General features: G+C 36.1%; 1 protein-coding gene across 9 annotated transcripts in view; it reads left to right on the forward strand.

Annotated features, from left to right (window-relative positions):
* Nucleotides 1-12041, forward strand: part of MPDZ (multiple PDZ domain crumbs cell polarity complex component) — a 181164-nt gene extending 169123 nt beyond the window's left edge. For all 9 annotated transcript variants that reach the window (XM_077148179.1, XM_077148181.1, XM_077148183.1 and 6 more), the window contains 7 exons: nt 2266-2356; nt 3224-3267; nt 4034-4156; nt 5379-5483; nt 6040-6152; nt 7083-7206; nt 9021-12041. In XM_077148179.1, the coding sequence (XP_077004294.1) occupies nt 2266-2356; nt 3224-3267; nt 4034-4156; nt 5379-5483; nt 6040-6152; nt 7083-7206; nt 9021-9167 (747 nt within the window). In that variant the 3' untranslated portion in view covers nt 9168-12041. The remainder of the gene's footprint in view (nt 1-2265; nt 2357-3223; nt 3268-4033; nt 4157-5378; nt 5484-6039; nt 6153-7082; nt 7207-9020) is intronic.
* The last annotated feature ends 7764 nt before the right edge of the window (nt 12042-19805 follow it).

Genomic DNA, 19805 nt, shown 5'->3' on the forward strand with positions numbered 1-19805 from the left:
AGTGAAAATAAAAGAAAGCACTGTTTCTTGCTTGAGTGTTTTTAAATGTTAACCTTTAGCATAACAGACACCAGAGTATATAGGCTCCCAAAACCCAGACTGTACATAGCAAAAGCAGATGTCGTTGAATGAATGGACCAAAATGCTACAGTCAATTGAATAAGAAAATACAGAATAAAATATTTGACTTTATTACACACTCTGTCTGATGGGGAGCACTTTTCTTTCTGGTTCAAAATTATATTGATTTTTGTTAGAAATTTCAGAAGTAGGTGTCCTGATGAACTCATATGATTGTTAAATAAGTATTACTGTATCTGAGTCATATTCTGTCACAATTTAATGACTAAATCTCTCTGGGGATCATTTTTAAATTAGCTCATAGTTTTAGTCTAAATTAGGCTATATATTAGACTTTTTTCATATTTGTTCATTATAATTTAGATGAACGTTTGCATGTTGATGTGCTCCAGAGTCAAATCAGGATAAAAATATTCCAATTATTTGGAGGCCTTACAGTTTGAGCTATTTTATCTGTACCTTGCTGTGGAACTACTTTTCAGGAACTCTAGGAGCTCCACATTTAGTCTTTGAAATTAATGTAAGTTCCAATTAGATTGGCACCTAGAATATAGAAGGAAAAACAATTGTGTTTGGAAGTGAAAATTACAGAATTCAAGATATATACCTGACATATTTTATAATTCTACAAAACTTACAGTTCAGGACTGGCTAGTGTTGACTTTAGTAGTTGTTATTTTTTGTTTTTGCTTTTGTTTATTTTTAAGCTTTTTATTTTGAAATAAACACACAGGAAGCTGTAGACATAGTGTACGTATGTGCATATTGTACTCTTTGCACAGCTTCCCCAGGAGTAACACCTTACATGACTATAGTGCAATATCAAATCCAGGAAATTGGCTTTGGAACGATGCTTGTCTTTTAATAGCTGTTTCTTAGCTATCTCTGCCACTCCTACATTGTGGAGACAAGCTCTGACACTAATAATTGAAAGCAACAAATTAACTTTATTCATAAAGGAAATTATTTTTGATGTGGAGTTCTTAGTTTTTGTTTTTTTGTTTTGTTTTGTTTTGTATTATAGGACTATAGTGCCTATTACAAATAAATTAATTGATCACTTATTCATTATACCTGTAATTGGCACCTGTTGTGTGCCAGGTACTATGGCAGAAGCTGGGAATATAGAAATTTAAAAATTGGATTTGTTGTCCTTAAGAAATTTAGTTTAAGTGGAGAAAACAAGGACTCCAAGGACCTGTCATGATGCATAGGTATTCTGTGCAAGCACTAAATTGCTCAAAGGTGATGTACTTAGAGCCAGTATTGTGATTTAGGAAAACAATCTCTGCAATGGGCAATCTAAAGATCACCTCAGAATTAATCTTTGGAAGTATGTTCAAGGAAGAGGGAGGAGCATATGCAAAGACCCAAGAACATGAGAAAACTTGGCCTCTTCAGCAGAGGTACAGAGTCTGAGAGAGAGAAGAGCTAGAGATGAGAGTAGACATGTGGGCTAAGTGCAGATCTCGAGTAATCTGTAAGTTACTTTAAAGAACTTCATTTCAAGCATTCCTCTTTTCTTGACATGATTTGTTTTTACTATATTGTCAAAAGTTAATCACTCTCTCTGTGAAGAACCTGCCAAGATAGCGTATTTTTATTTAATATTTATAGCAAACATTTATCAATCAATATTCAACTGAAAAGAATCTTATGTAGCTGAACTGTACATGCTCATTGTCTTGTATGAAGCTGTAGTTCGAAACACTTGGCAAGTCCCTCTTCAATCTTATCTTCTGATGACAAAAGCTTATTTTCATCAACCTGTTCTTAAAGACCCCTTACTTAGCTCCTTAATTACTGTGATTAGTTTCCTGTTGAGTGATCCTAATTCTCCAGTTTTTGTTTAATTTTCAGTCTATGCACATCATCAGTTTAAGTTTAGGGAGGATTAGCTTGAATAAGATTATGAACATCCATGAAAATTTTAAATAGTTTGAAGTCAATTTCACCCACCATTTTAGCTTCAATTCATTTATGTCACTAGGCAAATTCTTCTTTAACGAGAAAAAAAAAATGTAGAAACTACATTTAAATTGCCCTTCAAATTATCAGATGCCATCATCACTTAACAGATATTCTCTCTAGATGAATTAAAAGTATTAGATTCTTTAAAAAATGGGGTATTTAGAGGCTGTTATTACTCTCAAACTTTCCAAAATAATTGTTGTATATTTATAGGTGAGTGAAGGCAGCCTGTCGTCTTTCACTTTTCCACTTTCTGGATCCAGTACATCTGAGTCCTTGGAAAGTAGCTCAAAGAAGAATGCACGTAAGATTGGCTTGATATTTTAAACCTGATTTACTGGTTTGAATTTTGACCATCAACACTGATTTGTTTCCTATTTCAGATTACCTTTGAGCTTTCTTGTCCCCAAATCATCCAGTTTCCTAGTATAGGTACACAAATGATGTGTTGGCAAAAACTTCTGACCAACACAAAGCTTTTCCCATTTGATGTTTACCACCCGATAGGATATATAAAATGTTAGAATCAGTATCCTGTTATTTTTCGTACTAAGCAGATTGGCTCTATTTAATGTAACACCAAGACATCAGTAGATGCCAGTAAGTAAAGCCTTCCTTTTCCATGAAGATTGCAAACATTTTGATTGAGAAAATTAATATAATCCTCCTGTGTTTACATAAAATCCTGATTCATGATTTTTTTTTGGGGGGGGGGGGCTTGTAGCATTGGTTGAAAGTTGTTCAAATTGAAGAAATTAACCATATGGCAGTCTCTGTTTTTAATGTGACTAATATTCTATAAATTTAGCCCTAAGTCCATGGATTTTTTTAATGCATTACGGCTTTATTTCTCTCGGCTATGCACATGTGTCTTTCTATCCAAAGCACATTCTGTCCTTGACTCATTCAATGTGGATTATGAAGTTATATAATTAGTGCTGAAAATGAAAAGGAAGAAATGAGATAGTGTTGTACATTGTTCTAACTAGAGAGATATAAAGAATTCCATTGTGAGACAAATCTAGTTATGTGTACTAGTAACTTTGAGCAGCCTCTTTCAAGAAAAAGGAATCAGGGTACCCCTTGGCTCACCAGCTCCAGACATAAACTAACATTTTAAAAGACATAAAAATGCTTTAATGACCTTATTTTGTCTTTTTCCCCTTTACAGTGGCATCTGAAATACAGGGATTAAGAACAGTTGAAATTAAAAAGGTAATTTGGAAAAAAAATTTTAAAAATAAAAGATAATTTGGGGGGAAGAGAAAACAATCTAAACCCTTTTGACTTTCAGAAATCATATGCATATTCTATATTTCCAGAAATGGTATCAACCTAGTCTGTAGTAAATATTGCCCTCTCTCTTGCTTCTCATACTGATGAGTAAGCCTTTGCCTTCTAAAGAAATGTCCTAGTTCTGAACAGATCCCTCTCACTGCCATACACAACAGGGAAAATAAAATTAGCTACCATTTACTGAGCCTTTACTGTGTGCTGAACATTCCTATAGACACTTCATATCGTCATTATCTCATTTAATATTCACTGTCGCCCTAGGTGTCAGGCTTTATCATCTCCATTTTGAAAATGAAGGTCTAGGGATCCATCGAGAGATGTGGACCTCCTAGGTCCCGGAATTTTTGAGTGTGGGTCCCTACCCTTTGAGCAAGTGTCCCTCTGCTTCCAAAAATTGTGGTCTTTTCACTTCATTAGTTTACCTGCTTTTTCTCAGTCCTGCAACATGGTTTTCATTTAGCATGCTTTAGTGACCTTTATCTCCTGTGCTTATTTTCCACACTAAGGATCTTATTTTCACACTACCAACCGGTATCAAATAAAGTAAAATAAGGTAGTTTTCCTGAGCCACATATTCCACCCTCCCACCTGGGACATCAAAGTTTACTGTAGAAGATTTTGCCAAAGAAACAAATGTCAATTAAAAATATCACTTTGATCAAAATATTTTCTGTTCCCATGGCAGGGACCTGCTGACTCATTGGGAATCAGCATCGCTGGAGGAGTGGGAAGCCCACTTGGTGATGTTCCTGTATTTATTGCAATGATGCACCCAACTGGAGTTGCAGCTCAGACCCAGAAACTCAGAGTAAGTTATACTGCTGATAGCAAGCAGCAGCCTAGGAAATGTAGTGAAAATTTTTCTAAACCCTTTGAATCTGGCGAGCTGTTGCAAGGTAGTAGTAAATGCCTATATCTGCTGTTACATCAGCTAATACAGCCCCCAGCAGGGCTTGCTTTGGGTAAAAGGTAAAGAAAATTTAAAGAAAGGAGAAAATGATGCTGTTGTATGCAAATCTGCAAGTAAGTGAATGGGAAAGTTTGCAGCTGTTTCTTAATATCTTTTTTCTTACTCTGTGGAACAGTTTAAAAGAAAACAAAAAACTGTTTTCAGAACACCAGCATAAAATAATTTCTTTTCCTTAAAGGTTTCACTAGCTTGGATGCCAATTTAATATTTTAAGTAAAATGTATCACTTATGTTGCATTTCATTATGTTTTTAAGAAGTTTAATGTAAATATGACTTACAATGTTATAAAATGCAGAACGTGCTTCTAAATTGAGGGATTATCCAAACATGCATTCTGTACTGAAATGTGTGCTAACTGCCCAGGCATGAAATCATATTAAAGTAACTTAGTCTGTTTAAAGTAGAATCTGTATGGCCCCATGCCTCAAATAAGGGTCTCAGAATGTAATAACATCTTAGTTCAGTCTCTAAGTCAGGAATGGTTCAGTCTCCTTTGAAATCTAACTCTATAGCTGCCACTTAGAAACTGATTGTACACTTAGCCCAAGAGTCAGCAAACTTTTTAATAAAGAACTAGATAGGATATATTTTAGGCTTTACGAGATATGGGTCTCCATTGCAACTTTTGATCTCTGTTAAGGACTATAGCACCAAAGCAGCCATGGACAAGAGGTAAGTGGAACAAATGAGTGTTCCAACAAGACTTTATTAACCAGAGCAGGCCGTGGGCTAGATTTGTCCTGGGGTCCATAATTCACCAAGCCCTGTCACGTCTCATGTTCATAATAATATGTTCAGAGAAATTCTGATTTCCAAATCATGTCAGATATTTTATTCTTTTAAAAAGAAGTAATAATGTCTTACCCAAGAGAAGTGGAGAGAAGGGAAGAGTGGTTTTCTTCTCTTCTGGAGACCATAGAGCTCTTTTTGTGGTTGCTGCATCTCTTACTGCTTTTAACTATATGGATTTGGAAGGTGGAGAAGGAAATGACTGTCAGGTCTGAGTGTCCCACTCCCTGTGGTTGCTTTAGCAGGTGGCTGTCTCTCTCCCCCTTGCAGGTTGGGGATAGGATTGTCACTATCTGTGGCACATCTACTGAGGGGATGACTCATACCCAAGCAGTTAACTTACTGAAAAATGCCTCTGGCTCCATTGAAATGCAGGTAAGATTTTGATCCCCAAAATTCATAATATGCATAGCTTAAGGGCAATTGCGCTTTGATATTAATGGAGCAAAAATGTTTAAATCTCCTGCTATTATTTTATTTAATGTTTCTCTTGAACATAAATGTTTACGAATTCTAACATAGTGCATATGAAACACATTCCTTAACATTTTTCTCCTGATGCATTTATTGTCTCATACCCATACGTCAGGGGGAAAAAATGCAAGGCTTTTGCAGTAAATGAGTAATTACTAGAATTTAGAATTATGCTACAGATCTTTAAAAAGTAATTCCATGTGAGACCATGTGTCAAAAGCATCAAAGAACTTTGTAGAATTGAATTAGTAGAATTTTCTTACTGTCGGTGGGAGAATACTCTGGACTTTGTGAAATTTCTTTCTCTTTGTTTATATGTTGGGTTAACAGATGTGATCAGGTTGACAATAAAATATGTTTTCATCCAAATCCTCATTTTGAAGGAAAAAGAACTAATGTGTCCCTAGCTGCTGCGTGAGCATATTTGTCTCTTTTTGTTCACTGATCTTATGCCCAGGTGGTCGCTGGAGGAGACGTGAGTGTCACCACAGGTCATCAGCAGGAGCCTGCCAATTCTAGTCTTTCTTTCACAGGGCTGACGTCAAGCAGTGTATTTCAGGATGATTTAGGGTGAGCTCGTATCTTATGGTTTATATATCATCTGTCACTTAACAAAAAAAACCCCATCAGTTGCGCCCTCTGCCTCATGTTCTTAGCATTCACATAGAGGTGAAATAATTGGAAATGAGGTGTGAAATGTGAAACCCTGGTGCTTCTAAAGTGTTCAGTAACTAGGCATGGATTTAAGCCATCAAAAATAGATGATAGATAGATAGATAGATAGATACATAGACAGACAGACAGGCAAGCAGGCAGGCAGGCAGGCAAGCAGGCAAACAGGGAAGCCAATACCCTGCATACATTTTCAGTTCTAAATTTGTTTGAGGGATATTTTGTCTCAAAGTTGCTATAACCCTGTGTGAGATGGAACAAATCTATTCTTTAAAAACTCCCACATCACCTGCTCATTTAATAAATTGTCCTTTTGGTTGAAAAAAATCAGTTACCCAACACTTAAGTATGTAAGCATTAGAAAATACAGAGGGAAAAGAGAAGAGAGGGATACATTAGAATTTTTAAATAATCTGATGGAACTATCGCATCCTTATGCGATACTTATATCGCATCCCTTATACTTTTTCTCTCTGAGCTTTAGAATGTTGATATTTGTGACTTACTCCATGATCATCCCTGCGGTTTAGCTTCTCACTTTAAATAAAATGAAAAAAGGGTGAGTTTCTACATGCAAGGACATACTGTGAATATGCTAGTTTAAAGAAAGTATATATGAGTAATAGAATTAAGGTGTGAAGTAGGAATCCATTAGATTATGTAAACTTGAAATACTGAGCACAGCCTGTACTGACAATTTAAGAATACCCAGAATATATCACCATCAGCAACACACAGCCTTATGCCAGCTCTAGGTAGATGTCGGATTCACAGAGCTATATAAAAAAAAAAAGTCAAGACTTCTTTTTCTCCTCCCCTTTTCTGTAGGCCTCCTCAGTGTAAGGCTATTATGCTGGACCGAGGACCAGATGGCTTGGGGTTCAGTATAGTAGGAGGACACGGCAGCCCTCACGGAGACTTGCCCATTTATGTGAAAACAGTGTTTACGAAGGTAAGCTTGCACATTTTCATCACCCACTCTCCCCTAAACATTCACGAATAGTGGTCAGCAGCTGACTTATTAGGTTATGGCCTGAGGTAATGCCAAATGGTGAACAGTTGATCATTTTGTTTCGGAACTCCCCACAGGAACAGGTCATTAAATATTTTTGCTCAGTTTGTGGTTTAATTACATATAAAGGAAAATAGGCTCAAATTGAAATTCCGTGGGAACTCTCAACAATATACATAGAAATGTGTATGAATTTCAGTGAGACAATAAGGCTTATTTCCTTTGAGAACAAGTTGCAATGATCGATCATGTTTTAAAAATGGGACATTTCGGAGACATGCTTCAGAGCACTGGCTTTTCTTCTTTTTAACATTTATTTTTGTTGTGAACTATAAAATACATAAGGAAAAATACATATGACATCTGTAGATTAATTAACAAGGTTTTCATTTTAAAAATAAAGGTTCATTGACTAATAGAAAAATAGCTACTAAAAAAACACTTGAAGAGAATCTGGCAGTCCTATCTCTAACAATAAGTTAACTATTCAATAAAAAAATAAAAACCATTTGTATATAGTTGCATCTTATAATAAATCATTCTGTCTTAAGAATGTTTAGAATATCACTAAACATTAAATAATATAATCCCTTATAATTTTTGTGATTCCTTGTTAACAAATTTTTTCCTGAGCTACAAAATTGGACAAAATTTCCTACAGAAGAAAGCCAGAATCCTGTAATTTTTCAATGTAAAGGAACAAAACTTAGTCAAAACTCACTGAAAGCTTTGATGCAGGGAATTTAGATTAGTGCTTTGGTCCTTTAAGCTACCCACCTGTGAAGGTTACATTCTATTTTTTAAAGCAACCTTTTTTTTTTTTTAACAAATTTCAAGTGCTGTACTTGCAGCAAGCTAGCTGTAGGCTTTATTTTCAGGAGATTTTTTTTTAAGCCATTGATATGTCCAAAAATAAAAGAGAGCATTTGCGAGTGCATAGAGACACGCAAGTTTTTCCTCAGCCTAGGAACAATTTATTTAAAGCATGCTAGTTAGAACATACTTTAAGAATTTCATCATTATGGATTCCTTATTAATTTTTCCATTTTTTCAGCTTATATTTAATTGCACAATTGCCTACCAAACGCATGCTTTAAAGTTTTTTGTTTGTTTTTTTTTCTCCCAAACAGCAATGTCTGTATTTAATCTAAATCATTTAAGGCCCATAAGGAATACGAAGAGTCTGCCTACCCTTGGAAATTCAGAAAGTAGGCAGCTTGAGTGTTTTTTACCAGAGCTACAGAAAATGAGAATTAACAGTGGGTTTAAAGTCAGGTCTGATGCCTTGTCCTGTCCCTGCCAGTACAGTTGTTTACCTTGAATATCAGCCGCATGCTTTTGCAAACCTTTGGCTTTTGCCTTCATTCCTACCTGATCCCTTTGTCATTCTGTAGGTCTTCTTTTCAGGGTAGAAGAAAAGCCTGGCTTCTGGGTTCCTACTATGCAAATTCCCGAGCATTCTTTATTAATTTGAGTTCTCACCAGTTGCTGTGTTGAGCAGCCAACACACATCCAACTATTCTATTGACTGCTTAATGCTCTCTTAAGTTGGACTCTCCATGCGCAAACCTTTTAGGAAAAAGGCCCCTTTGTGTATGTTCATAATTGCTTAACAGCTGTGGAGGACCCGTGGCGCACCGCGAGCTCTGAGTGTACATGTAGGGTAACTTACATTCGTGTTGAGGTCTTTTCCTGCTGTGTTGCTGGGAGGCAGCATTCTTTGAGAAGTAAGCAAGTCTCCTTTATAATTGCAGGGAGCGGCCTCTGAAGATGGGCGGCTAAAAAGGGGCGATCAGATCATTGCTGTCAATGGGCAGAGTCTGGAAGGAGTAACCCATGAAGAAGCTGTTGCCATCCTCAAGCGGACAAAGGGCACTGTCACTTTGATGGTTCTTTCCTGAACTTGCTTGCCAGAACGGAGCCACCCCAAGCCCTCACCCATATACCGTCCTGGAGGGAGAATGGAACTATGCTGGTGGACTTTTCCCATCTTCCAGTCATTAGGCTATTCAGAACTGTAGGGGAGACAATTCACATTTAAGTTTGTTTTTCTCGTATGCAAATAGTTTCCATACTGACAGCCTAGCACCAGTTTTTCTTCCCCTTCAATTCTGTGAGCCTGAACTCAAAGAAAAGGAATGTTTGCAGAAGAAAATCAAGTCTTTGTGAAGATACCTGACATTTTATAGTCACATGGGCAAAAATTATTGTGTGCTTAACTAGTTAGCAGAAAAAGAAAAATAATTCTAAACCTAACCATAGAATAAATTTTTCCATAAATTGGGGTGAAAAATGAAATATAAAATTAAGAAGAAAGTCTTAGAGTTTTACAAAAATACCTAATGTTTATATTAGGCACTCATCCTCTTTCCCCCACCCCAGACAACAAAAGGAAAATAAGGTTTTCATTAAAAAACTTTAAAAATGTTCTCACTGTTTAAAAAATGTAAATGTTTTTAAATGGTACATCTTCCTACCTCCATAGAAGCATATGTATTTTCCTGCTAAGATTGGTTTATAAAACTGAATAAATAGCAAATATAAAAATCAACATCCCTAAATTTTGTAAAGAAAAGATTTAATGTCCATCTGAATGTGTGTTTTCATTATTTGTCTTGTTATAAAATATTGTCATGTTGCTATAAGTAGAACAATGATGTTACCCTGTGTTGACTGTGTTTCCTCTCTGAAGCAGCCGTGCTCATCATGGAGGAATATGGAAGGATCCTAGAATCTTTCAGTGCTAGTTTTAACAAGTTATGCAGTACCAAAATGTGTTGGTGTACTATGCAATTGGTTTCCAATTAGTGTTAATCATAATGACAGAGAAAAAAAGGAATGTGTTAGTAATTATTTTGGTTGTATGCCATTAGTAAATTGATAGAAAAATTAAGGGGATTAAACATAACTTCATTTCATTGCCTTAGATTAACATGTTATAATACAATAGTATACGACTAAGGGAAACAGATGGAGCTGTTTATTGAGACAACTGGTGAGAAATTATCATGTGTTCATTCCCATTTTAGAGCGTGAAACTCCTACATTAGAATATATAAAGTCGCTTTAAATATTATCTATATTTGTAACAGAAGTAGTTTACAGATATTTTATTACAGCATTTTTGTGTAAATGCAGAATTGAATAAATGAGAAGTGCACAAATAAGGTGGGGCACAAATAAAGCTAGCATATTTTTTGTTCTTTTTACTAGGGAAAGACTTTATTATATTATTTAAGATTTATAATTTGAAATTGGTTTTTATCATGTCTAACTGAACATATGGTGTCCATAGTTACAATTAGACAGTTTGGATGACATCATTATGAAAAGCTCAGTATATTTTATATGTGCAGAATTTTTTTATAGCACTGAAGATTCATTGGAAGATAATCATCTTGAGAAAGAAGAAGCATTCTGTCTGAACAGATCTACCCTGAAGATCTTGTGGGTTCGATTCCCAACTACCACAATAAAGCGAATATTACAATAAAGCAAGTCACATGGATTTGTTGGTATTCCAGTGCATATAAAAGTTATGTTTACAAACTATACTGTAGCTGTAAGTGTGTAACAACGTTTTGTCTAAAATATCCATGTTCATAACTTAATTAAAAATACTTTATTGTTAGCAATGCTAACCATGATCTGAACCTCTAGTGAGTTGTAATCTTTTTGCCAGTGGAGGGTCTTGCCTCAATGTAAATGGCTTCTGATGGATCAAGTGGTGGTGGTTGAAGATTGGTGTGGCCGGGGCAATTTCTTAAAATAAGACAACAATGAAGTTTGCCACATCGGTTGACTCTTCCTTTTACTTGAATTCTTAGAGGCCATTGTAGGATTAATATTTGGCCTAATTTCAATATTGTTATGTCTCAGGAAATAGAAAAGCCTAAGGAGAGGGAGAGCAATGGACAACAGCCAGTCAGTGCAGCAACCACAGCACAGACGTTTGTCAGTCAAGTTCACCATCTTACAGGGGCGAGGTTCGTGGCATCCCAAACAATTGCAATACTAACACCAGAGATCACTGATCACAGATCACCATGACAAATAAAATAGAAATGTGAAAGTTTGGAATGTTATGGGAATTACCAGAATGTGACACAAGGAGACAAATTGAGCACGTGCTGATAAAAAAATGGTGCCAGTAGACTTGCTTGGCGCAGGGTTACCACAAAAAAAATGCAGTGTCTGCAAAGCGTAAACAAAAGCAAGTCGCGCTGAAACAGAGTGTGCCTGTGTTTTTTTTTGTTTTTTTTTTAACATGGGCAGGCACCGGGAATCGAACCCGGGTTCTCTGGCGTGGCAGGCAAGCATTCTTGCCTGCTGAACCACCGTGGCCCACCCCTGTCTATGTTTTTTGAGCTGCTGATAATACCAATTTATTACAGGTTGTTCCTTACAGTTGTCAAGAGCTGAAGTGTGTTTAGTTGGGAAAAACTCATAATGAAAATTATTTATACTAATAAACATGAAAAATCTAATGTGAGCAGTAAGCCAGGAGTTGGGGAACATTTGTCCTACTAATTCTCCCACAAATTAGGTAATAAACATGTGCAGTCCTGCTGTGATTTATCTGTGGAATGATAGGTTATTTTATCTCAAAGCTTCCATCTAGTTCTGAAATATGAGAACTCTGTGATCCTTGGTTTTATATAATGAGTGAGTAAAAACGACGCATTGCACCCATTTGGGTGATATTCAACCCAGTTGGGTGGTATCCAACTAATAATTGTAATTTGAGGTACTTGATGAAATAAAATTCATTTCAGCATCCCAGTGACATGTCCAGTTTCTTAGTAGTCACTTCGTGGCCTTGCGCGGAAGGGGAGGCTGCCAGTACTCTTTCAGAGTGGCTGCTGGACACTGCACTGCCCCCGTTTGAACTAGCTAAGATTTTTACAGCGGACACTCTCTGGCAGACCCTGTGGGGCCTAATCAACCAACCATATTAAACTTTGAATGAATATGTTGGAGTCAGTGAAAGCAGCCCAGTTAGGTATCTTAAGTATTTGTCCCGACCTACTAACATTTGCCTAGCTGATGGGTGAGACTCAGTATCTGTTTGCTGAGCACATGAATGGTTAAAGTTCCTGGCATTAAATTGTTTCCATGGGCTAGCTGCAGCCTTCCGACTAAATACAGAAAAAGCACTGGAAATGCCTCTGTAGGGATATAAAAACACTTGGGAAAAGTTCCCCTCCCGAATTGCTATTAATTAAAAAAGCACATGAACCAGAAGAAGAAGGAAGGAGAAAAGTTAAATTTAAAAGGAGAAAAATATAGATCCATCAATATCGTAGAGAAATGAAAAAGGCTTATACCTCTTAGATTATTGTTTCTAGAAATGTAACCATTCTTAGTGGGGAAGGGAGGAACTGCTTGAGCAAAGAGTTTAAATAAAGACTGGAGCATTATAGTGTCAATGCCATATGCAGCCCAAAACAGTGTGTTGCCTGCACAGGTTCAATATGATTGCTTGCTTGATTAAATTATCCTGGAGAATATTGTATATTCCTAGTGTTCTTCATCTCTCCTCCAAAAAATAAAAAAAGGTCTTTCATTCAGCACAGTCTGATTGTAGTAAGTGATGGAGTTGGAAGCATAAAAAAAGAGAATTAATAAAAGATCAGACAAGAAAAAGGAGAGGATTTTTTTTTAAGAATCTTAATAAAGTAGATCTTGATAGAGATGAAGCAAAAGTAGCTCTTTGCTCCCCTGAGATGTACTATATTAAGCTGCCTTCGATCTCCTCACCCAGGTTATTGTCTGAGAATGCCGTGCAGTGATTCAGTTTTCCTCTTCAGATCTCAGTCACAGTGAACAGAGAAGGAGAAAGGATGCCCGCAGGGAGACAAGAGTAAATATGCCTCTTTTTTTGGTCTAGGTGTGGAAATGTCAAAACTATCATCACCTGCCTTCTGCAGCCCGGGTAGTTGCTTCATGTCAGTGACAAGTGTTCTGGAATGCATTTGATTGTGCAAAGATATTCCTAAACTTTGTGAATGGGACTTTATGTTTAACTTTGTCTCTTTCTAAAGAGAGTTTCTTGTAAGGCGGGATTGACCTCCATTAGCTCAAGAGGAAAAAAATGTTGGTGTCAAGAAAATTTCTAAATGAAAGAACACAAAAACGAGTGAAAGCATATGTTCTTAAAGTGGCTTCTATCTGTTTGACTTCACAGCATCTTTCATCTTCAAAATGTAGGTTTTCTGTATTGCCAGTTTAATATAAATTAGAAAAAAATCGTATTATTATATTTCTCAAATTCTAATAACCTATCTCAGGCAAATAGCGAAAGGTTTAATACTAGGCCCTGAAAAGGAATTCTGTCAAGGAAGGAGGCAAAGAATCTATGGTAAGGATCTCAGAACCGTCTCACTGAAAATGGTTCCTAAAGTTTCCAAAAGTTCTACCATCAAAAAGACTGCCTCAGGCAGCCCCTAGGAGGGAGCTTCTTTTGAAAAGGTTGTGTCATTTGTCTACATCCTTTGTGATCCTTCCACCCTCTGCCACCACCCCTGCCCCCTGCCCCCCCATTCTCCTTACTTGCATATTTTCAGAAACAACATGATTGTCTTGGAAAACATATTTTTTCTTCTTGATTTTTTTTCTTATGTCATCCTAGAAATTGTGCAACAGTGTCTACCTTGAAATATTTGGCATTCAGAATTCTACTCTCCTCAACTTCATTAACCTGATATACTTTATTCCAGTCAGTATAATTTACAGGTTTGCCCTTGATTTAGAAAATTAAATGAGATAGTATTTAAAAAGCATTAATACCATGCATAGCACAAGTATGCAGTTTGAAACCAGCATGTATTCCAGAAAAGCCATGTTCGTTAATCCTCATTCAGTATTGCTGAGTGGGATCTTTTCTTATTGTTTCCATGGCGATGTGGCCCACCCAGTTGTGGCTGGTAACTTTTGATTAGATGGTTTCCATGGAGATGTAACCATCTCAAGGGGGGGTTGCTTCCTGGAACCCTTTAAGAGAGAACTGTTTTGGAAAAAGCACTAGTGCTGACAGCCCACACAGCCAGAGATCTTTGGAGATGCAGAAAGAAAACGCCCCTGGGGAAGCCCCATGAAATGAGAAGAGAAAGCTAGCAGACATTGTCGTGTGCCTTCCTGGCTGAGAAAGGTGTCCAGAAGCCAGAGACCCCAGCAGGCACCAGCGACGTGCCTTCTCAGCTGACAGAGGTGTTCTGGATGATATCGGCCTTTCTTGAGTGAAGGTGACCACTTGTTGGTGCCTTCGTTTGGACATTTTCATGGCCTTGAAACTGTGAACTTACAACTTAATATATTCCCTTTTTTAAAAGCCATTCCATTACTGGTATACTGCATTCCAGCTTTAACAGACTAAAACAGCAAGCTATCAAGAATTGGTAATAATAGTTTTACTTGTAATATCCTGGACGACATAGTGTAGTATAAATGCAATAGTCTTCTTTAAATGACCTTCAGTTTCCATTTTGTGTAATTGTGTGTCTTCTTCAGAGGTAAGATACAAATAAACTTATATCCATTTTTCCAAAATTCCAGTTGTTTTGCATACAACCTCCGTTGTTTTCTGTATCTTAGGTCACTAAATACTTGTCTTTAAAATAGACTGATGTTTAAATTTGTGTTTAAAAGAGAACTTGTATCTTGTGCTTTAAATGGAAAACCTGTATCATATGCCATAAATAAGTAACTAGGAAAAAAACATGTTATTAAATTCTACAAGATACTGCTACCTACCAGGTATCAGCACTTGAGTCCTACTCTCTTTGTTAGAAAGGAACAATAACCAATGTTAGCACTGCCTTTCGGACTCAGTGGACACTCCTTGACATAAAAGAAGTGAAAGAAAATACCTTTCTCATTATGTGAGTCAATATTTGCTAAAGCCTCCTCAGAATGCCACTTAAAATGATCTTACGATGTGCCCCCTCTTTGAAAAAACTGCATCATACCAAAGTCAGGGATGTTTTATTTGTAAGACCTCTGTTTTCAAAATGTGGACTCAAGCCAGTCGATTCCTGTTTTTAAGGCTCTTAGCTGCTGGGATTGTTTACAATGTTGTTTATCATGCCAGACTTTCACTAAAATCACAATAGGGTCATGAGGTTCAATGCCTTAGTTTTGGCATTCCTAGTCTGAAATAAAGGACAAATGGCAAATTAATGACGTAATATGAATGTTGTGGTTTTATTAAATAAAGCTAATGCCTCTCGTACCTGAAGGGTCTTGCAGATGGCAGGCATACCTAATTATGCACCCTGCTAGCTCTAAGGTGTGCGGATAAAAATCTCTCAACTGAGTATAAAATATCTTCATTCTCCAGGAAAGTTAGAGTTAGGCAACAATACGTAAAGACAGCTTGACATACTTATTTTTTAAAGTGAAAAAAAAAATGTAATCTTATAAGATAAATGAAATAATTATGTTTACCTGATTTTTTAAATGTCATTATTACAGAGTCATGGTTGGTGTCCTTTCTGTGAATGTTAGAATATATGTTTCAGCCTCATCAGAAAAAGAATATTCTCAAACCAATAAAGAAGTAAAAAAGTGAGCTATTAAAGTAAGGAAATAAACTGTAGGTTTACATTTTACTCACTACATGTCAATTAAAAAGAAGAGTTTGTTAGTAGAACCCTAAATAAATTGATTTGAATGTTCACTTAAGTTCAAAGTAGATTGTCCAGTTATTATGTGGATATTTATAAACTTGTTCAATTCTTCAGGTAGCTCCTCTAGAAAATATGTTACTATAATTAAGTATATAGGAAATGTGCTTTACCACAGCTAGTTAAGAGACTGGATTGAACTTTAAAAAAAATACTAACTTATGAGTTCTCTTTGTTTAAGGAACATGAATACCCATGAACTTCATTTTGCTGTAATTGGACACCTAAGGTGTTAAAAGCACACTAGCAACTCCTGATTTTGGCTTCAGAATAATTTTGTTTTGATGCTTTTATAATATTTGTTATACACACCTATTGTTTTCTTATAATCAAACATATACTTGTTTCCTACATTTTAAAAATCAAGAGCATGAAATTTATATTATACTTTTTCAGATATAGTTTCCTTAAAATAGGAGATCTGCTGCCAGATGTTTACTTGATGATAAAGATGCTGGCTCCTTTTTAAGATGAAACAGTCCTTAATCCTAGGGTTCATTAATAAATTATTCACTTAAAATTTAAATGTGTAGTGTATGCTACCATTTGAATGGCTTGAAATCTGGCAATTTTTTTCTGCCCTGTACAGCCACATTGATTTATAGGCACCTGCTATTCGTTCTATTCAGTAGTTGATTTTTTTCATAAAGCTTGTGCTTTCTGAATGTTTATACCTATAGCATTCATGTAATGAAGCCACCTGTCTTGGCCTCCACTTTGTCTTGCATGACTTATCAGCAAATTATAGCTCGTAAGTGTCCTATGCTGAAGGAACCCTAGATTTTTCTGAAATGTGTAAATAGCATGGCCTCTAACTTTCCAAGGCCTTGGGTCCCTATCCTGGCTTGTTCCTTGCTAAAGAGCAACTGACCTCTCTGTAAAGTGGAGATGGTAATATCTTTCTGCATTATTAAAGTGAAATGAGATGAAATGTCTACACATGAGAGCTCTTGATAAATGATAGAAATATTGTTAATACTACAAGCCAGTGTAACCTAGGGGCTGATGGTACAAATAGTGAATTGTGTGGGGATCTGGAGAGAATGTGCTATTGTTGGTATTAATTTATATCCAGGCTTTCAAACTAAACTTGGAAAGTGTCTTCCAACTTTCTCATTCTAGAAACTTCCTCATAATTTTTCCTAGAAAACTAAAGTAAATTATTGCAGAAGAACTGAGAACTGCGGGACGTTCTTGGATGATGAAGTGAATGTGCCACTGTTTTCTATTTTAAATAAGATATATTGGAGATGGGCATAGTTTAAATCTAGTGGGACATTTCATCATCGATCTAAGCTCAGTGCCTACGTAATAAGCCAATTATCTAGTTTTTAAAGTAGTTGGGAATTTATACTATAGCCATCACTCAGAATACCTCCTCCACAAGGTCTGAGTTTAAATTAATTTGTATAAATAAATTCCTTCATCTTTTCCATTTTTAAAGCATGTGCCTATCCCTTTTCAGAGAAGAAAAAAAGATAGCTTGATAGACTAAACAGACTTCCCAAAGGAAGTCAGATCAAACTGTCAGCCTGATGCTTCCTTCCTTCCATAAATCATTTCTTGAATGACTGATGCTAAATAAGTTGGGGAAATGTAAAGTGGAAATGTATGTACTTCCAGTCGTTAATTCTCCTATTTTTATTTTTAAAGAGTCTGGGATGGTTTGAAGCTGTATATACCCCAGAAAATCATTTTTTTTTTTTAAGGCTAATCCACTGTTGTCAGTGTAGACCTATTATGGATGAGAACTTTTGCTTAGGTTATTTCAGTTGAGGCATGCCCCAGGTGGGTCTTAAATCCTCTTTTTGGAGTCCTGTATAAGAGGATGAAATACAGAGAGTAAAGCACAGAAGATAAAGAAAGAGACAGAGGCTGAGAGAAGGACACAGATAGAAGCTCAGAAAGAAAGCCACACATGGAACCGCCAAAGGTCAAAAGCAACGAAACCTGGGAATGGAAGGACCAGCAGACGCTGCCGTGTGCCTTACCATATGACAGGAGTCCAGGATCACTGGATGGCCCATAATGCCTTGATTTGGGCATTTTCACAGCCTCAGAACTTAAGCGTGTAAACTGGTACTTCCTGATTGTTAAAAACCAGCCCATTTCTGGTGTATTCATTCCATTTCAGCAACTTCAGCAAACTAAAACAGAGCCAAAGAGGAAATGTGCTTTTAAAAAAGACTTCTGCCAACCCACAATCACATATATGACCCATGATAAACTTCAAAGTCTATGAGATCTGGCTGTAAGATTGAGATTTAGGTTAGGGTTATGAGAACAGAAGCTTCTACTTAGGATACAGCCACATATTTTTCTTTGAGTGAAATGCAAGTTTGTGCTTCTTGAACTGGAAAGCAACTAGTCCAGCAAAGCCTAATTTTTAGGTGTGCATACTGAATGGGGTAAACTCACAAACCATATTCTCAATCCCCACTAACTAATAAAATGTTTTGCGGATATTTATGAAAGAAATTGTACATTTCGGTTCCCCAAATATTTGGAAGACAGTGAAGAGTCAAAAACCATTTTAAACAGTTAAAGAGTTGAGCTCTCAAAGAATGAAACATGTTTATAACAACCTATAACAGAAGTGATAATTTGAAGATAGATGTGTTCATATGAAAGTTGTGGTGGGAAGCTCTGAAGTATGCAAGTCCTTGGTAAGTTTTCATTTATGAACCATTGGCGTGTTTCTTTGTGCTATATTTACCATGATTTTGCTATTCGAGAAGCATATCTATTTTTTACCTTTCGAATGACAAAAGAAAAGGTTATTAGAAGTACTTTAACTTTCCATATGGAGATCCTGAACACTAGAAAGATTAGAAACTTAAGTGTTATTAAAGAATGTGAATGCAATTGTGGAAAATGTATCAAATCTGAAGAGGGGAAAAATGGGACTGGAGTCATGAATTTGCCCTTCATGAGCACCAGATACTGAGTTTCTCTAAATCTCTTTTTTTATGGGGTAATATCTTTCTCCGAAGATTTTGAAAGTCAAAATATGTATGAATGTGAAAGTCTTCATTAATTTTAAAGTACTATATAAGCATAGCTCATTGTTATTCCATATTAGCATAACCATACATTTATGGCTATTTTGCTTAAAAGGCATCAAATTGACCAATATTGTCTAAATATGTAGTCATTTTCATATTATATAGACCTAGAAATGAAACCTTCCTACTGATATAGTACTTTATTACTGGATAACATATATCCCACCTTTTCTCAAAAGTATGAGGCAGTATATATAAATTCTTATTTTGCGGTATATGATTTTTTTTAAATATTCACAACAGAAAAGGAAGTCCACTTCTACCCCTAGCATGATTTTCACCATTTTTGTCATGAGTGTACCTTGGAGTTACCCATTTTATAAACTTGTCATTTTATAGTGTAGTTGTACTATATTGCCTTATTTTACTTACATTAAGGGCTCTGTACTATGCTAGAGGCAATATTAGCGCAGGAGTTCTGCTCCGAAATGGGGAACATGGGAAGGAATAAGGAAAAGTAGGAAGGAGAAAGTTAGTTTAGAGGAAGAGGAAAGATCATTAGTCTCACGCCTATTCTGACACAATTTCTGCCATTGGATATAACTGCTAAATATGACGTTCCTTGGAGTCAGTGGAACAATGGAAAAGAAAAGGGAGTAGGTAGATATATAATTCTAATTTGTAGACAAAAATAGAATTTATAAAACTTTACATTTTGCATAAATTATTAAGAGGCTTATAAATGTTTGCTAAACAATGAATGTGATTTACTGACTATAAAATAAATGAAAGAAAGCATCATTTTGAGACAGTCAGACAAGTCACAAAAAAAAAAGAAACCCAGAATAAT

This window comes from Tamandua tetradactyla, chromosome 2 (genome assembly GCF_023851605.1).
Source record: "Tamandua tetradactyla isolate mTamTet1 chromosome 2, mTamTet1.pri, whole genome shotgun sequence".
NCBI lineage: Eukaryota > Metazoa > Chordata > Mammalia > Pilosa > Myrmecophagidae > Tamandua > Tamandua tetradactyla.